We start from the raw sequence: 3,995 nt of genomic DNA on the forward strand, positions 1-3,995 counted from the left end.
AGACATGAAGCAAGGCAATATAAATCTTCGCCAGCTTCTGAGAGAATAATCTGTCCTAACTGGTATGAAGTGCGCAGACTTGGTCAATCGATCCACAATGACCCACACTGAATCCTTCTTAGTGGGTGTTAAAAGCAATCCACTAATGAAATCCATCGTTATTCTCTCCTATTTCTATAATGGAATCTTAAGCAATTGCAGCAAACCTGAAGGCAACTGATGCTCAGCCTTAACCTACTGGCATGTCAGACATCTATCCACAAAATCAGTAACCTCTCGTTTCAAACCTGACCACCAATACAACACTTGAAGATCTCGGTACAACTTATTCCCACCAGGGTGCATAGCATAAGGGCTACTATGTGCCTCTCTCAGTATAGACTGTCTCAAATCAGAATCATTCAACACATATATCCAGCCTTGGAAACACAATACACCCTCAGAGTTCAACCCAAATTCCGTAGTGCTACCACTCTCAATCTGTCAGAACCGAAGACCCAAATACTCATCCTCCAGCTGTTTATCCTTAATCTACTCGATCCAAGTTGGTTTGACTTGCAGCTCAGGTAACAAACTCCCATTGTCGAACAAGCTAAGTCGAGCGAACATCACTCCCAGATCTGTCATAACCTTACGGCTGAATGCATCAATCACTACATTGGCCTTGCCAGAATGGTACTCAATGATACAGTCGTAACCCTTAAGTAGCTCAACCCATTTATGCTGCCTAAGATCCAGCTCATTTTGAGTAATGAGGTATTTGAGGCTCTTGTGATCAGTGTAGATGACACACTTCTCACCATACAGATAGTGCCTCTAGATTTTCAGAGCAAAAACTACGACGGCTAATTCCAAGTCATGTGTCGAGTACTTCACCTTATGCATCTTAAGCTGACGTGACGCATATGCTACCACCTTACCATCCTGCATCAACACTCATCCCAAACCAACATGTGATTCATCACTATAAACTGTGAACTCCTTTTCAGGTTCAGGCTGTATCAGAATAGAAGCCTCAATCAATACAGTGTTGAGCTTTTCGAAGCTTTCTTGCTGCGCATCAGTCCAGACAAATAGTACACCCTTACGTAGCAGCTTAGTTAAGGGTGTTGCAATCAGTGAGAAACCTTCTACAAACTGTCGGTAATAACCTGCCAGCCCTAGAAAGCTGCGGATCTCAGACACATTCTTAGTCTACTTTCAATTTTATATAGCCTCAATCTTTCGAGATCCACCCAAATCCTTTCAACAGAAACCACATGACCCAGAAAAGTTACTTCACGTAACCAGAACTCGCACTTGCTGAACTTAGCATAAAGTTGTGTTCCCCTCAAAATCTGAAGAACAATCCTATGGTGCTCCTCATGCTCATCCTCAGTCCTCGAATAAACCAATATGTCATCGATGAACACCACCACAAATCGGTCCAGATAAGGCTAAAATACTCAGTTCATCAGATCCATAAAAGCTGTCGCTACATTCGTCAGCCCAAATGGCATCACTAAGAACTCGTAGTGACCATAATGAGTCCTAAATGTCGTTTTATGTATGTCAGACTCTTTAACCCTCAACTGATGGTACCCAGATTGGAGATTAATCTTAGAGAATACCGAAGCTCCTCAAAACTGGTCAAACAGGTTATCGATCCTCAGTAACGGATACTTGTTCTTGATGGTCATCTTATTCAGTTGCCAGTAGTCAATACACATCCTCATAGATCCATCTTTCTTCCTAACAAATAGTAACGGTACTCCTCACGGAGACACACTAGAGCGGATGAACCCATGATCTAACAACTCCTGAATCTGAGCCTTAAGCTCCGTAAGCTCTTCTGTGCCATTCGATAGAGAGCGATAGACACCAGAGCTGTACCAGGGAAAAGCTTAATCCCAAACTCTACTTCCCAATTCAGAGGTAAACCCGGTAGCTCCTCAGGGAAGACATCCGAAAAACCCCTTACAGTACAGATATCCTTTACAGTAGAGTCCCCAAAAGTGGAAACACTTACATAGGCCAAGTATGCCTCACATCTCTTGTGAACTAGTTTCTCAGCTACCAGTGTAGAGATCACGTTAGATAGGTAGTTTTGGCGTTCTCCAATCACAACTACCTCATCATTTTCCTCAGTTCTCAGGATGACCTTTTTAGCCATACAATCCAAGCTTACACGATGCTTGACCAACCATTCCATCCCCAAAATCAGATTCAACTCCCCAAACGAAAGCTCCATTAAATCATCCAAAAAGATCGCCCTTTAAACCTCCAAGGGTACATCTCTGAATAACTTATTAACCCTTATAGACTGTCCCAACAAACTCAGTACAGTAACCTCACTAGAAGTACTCTCAACTAAAATCCCCAAGTTTTCTGACATAGTGCTAGCTACATAGGAATGTGTGGAACCTATGTCTATCAATGTAAGCTAAGGTACATCATAAATTAAGAACGTACTCGTGATAACGTCTGAAGCATCTCTGTCCTCTTGGCGACGTGCAAAATAAACAAGTGTAAGTTCCCTCACCTCAGTCTGTCCAGCACCTCTGCCCAGTGCTCTCTGTCTACGACTCATACCACTACCACCCCTAGCCTAACCACGGCCTCTCGGTGGCTACTGTGCTACCCTTTTGTGGTTATGCAGTACCAGTATCCTAAGCTTGCATCTGATTGGCCCTTAACAGACACTCCCTAATATGGTGATCCAATGATTCACACCTCAGACATGCCTCAGTCCTCCTCCAACACTCGCTCTGTGGCGTTTACCACAATCTACACACGGCTGCAGTGGCAATGACAGGGGGCCCAACTCTAACTAGCCCATTATATCTGGCCTTTTTCTTAGGCCTCTGTACAGAACTCAAGGGCTCAGGATCCCTCTTGTTCTTATCCCTCTCTCTATCTTTATTTTAGCAGTACATTTAACATCCTTGGCGATTTTGCCTCCTCAACCAAAACAGAAAAATCTCACTCCCTTTGTGGAGGTATCAAAACTCTCAAATTATCTCTAAGGCCATCCTCAAAGTAGACACATCTTTCATACTCTGATGCCACCATACCTTGCGCATAGCGGCTCAATCTTAGGAACTCGGCCTCATACTCAGCCACTGATCGATCCCCTTGAGTAAGATTCAGAAACTCTCTCTTACGAGCGTTCGCATAAATAGCTCCCACATATTTCCCCTGGAAGGTGGTCTTAAAGAACTGCCAAGACAAACGTTCTGGCTGAGTTCCCTTCCTAATGATCAGCCACCATTGATGAGCCTCGTCTCATAACAGAGAGACCGCACCCTTCAGTTTCTGCTCAAGGGTGCAATACAGGTCATCCATAATTTGCTCTATGGCCTCAATCCAGTACTCGGCCACATTAGGGGCAACTCTAATGACACCCCTAAAAAGTTTAGCTCCATTGGATTGGAGTCATTCTGTAATCGACCCATGGCCCCCAGATCCAGTATTAGGCCCAGCGACCCTCTCCAATATCTTTAACATTGCTTGGGACAATGCATCGTCCCTAGCCATGAGATCTTGAGACCCAGTCCCAATAGCAGACGACACTAGCATCTCACTCGTGTTTATATTTGGCATATTGCCCAGTGAAGAGGACTCAACTCGAGCCCTTCTATAGCCTCTACCTTAGCCTCTGGTACCTCGTCCGCGGATACTTCGTGTACTCATGTCTAGTCAGATTTATCTGTATTACAAATTTTATGAATAAGTTACGATTTCAGTATTTATTAGTAGATATTTTATGTAAACAGTTTCAGTAATTTAGAGTGGTTTTTGTAAATTGCAGTCTCTATCAGTTTTGCTACAGTCTCAGTTTTACTACAGTTTCAGTATACATTATCTAAAGTGTTTTCCCAGTATACTACCTACAGTAGTTTCAGAATGTAATATTTATAGTATTTTCAGTTTAAACTTATCACAGTTTCAGAATACATACAAGATCGACACCGGAGACTCGGTGTACCACATACTAAGATCGGCACCGAAGACTC

At 43.2% G+C, this 3,995-nt stretch overlaps 1 protein-coding gene across 1 annotated transcript; it reads right to left on the reverse strand.

Annotated features, from left to right (window-relative positions):
* Window positions 1-2,961: 2,961 nt before the first annotated feature.
* Window positions 2,962-3,582, reverse strand: LOC107961041 (uncharacterized). The gene is made up of 3 exons (XM_016897287.2): window positions 3,431-3,582; window positions 3,280-3,385; window positions 2,962-3,198 (listed from the first exon to the last, which is right to left on the reverse strand). Exons 1-3 carry the CDS (start codon window positions 3,580-3,582, stop codon window positions 2,962-2,964), a joined length of 495 nt encoding a protein of 164 aa, XP_016752776.2.
* Window positions 3,583-3,995: the final 413 nt, after the last annotated feature.

The sequence above is a fragment of the Gossypium hirsutum genome, chromosome A05, assembly GCF_007990345.1.
Source record: "Gossypium hirsutum isolate 1008001.06 chromosome A05, Gossypium_hirsutum_v2.1, whole genome shotgun sequence".
NCBI classification, from domain to species: Eukaryota; Viridiplantae; Streptophyta; class Magnoliopsida; order Malvales; family Malvaceae; genus Gossypium; species Gossypium hirsutum.

What these genes read in the sequence shown, in the direction of transcription:
- LOC107961041 (XM_016897287.2), bottom strand. Translation starts at nt 3,582, where the DNA reads ATGCCAAATATAAACACGAGTGAGATGCTAGTGTCGTCTGCTATTGGG. An exon ending in ACTGGATCTGGGGGCCATGG is followed by an intron (nt 3,386 to 3,430) that starts GTCGATTACAGA and finishes TAAACTTTTTAG; the next exon opens with GGGTGTCATTAGAGTTGCCC. An exon ending in AGCAGAAACTGAAGGGTGCG is followed by an intron (nt 3,199 to 3,279) that starts GTCTCTCTGTTA and finishes TTGTCTTGGCAG; the next exon opens with TTCTTTAAGACCACCTTCCA.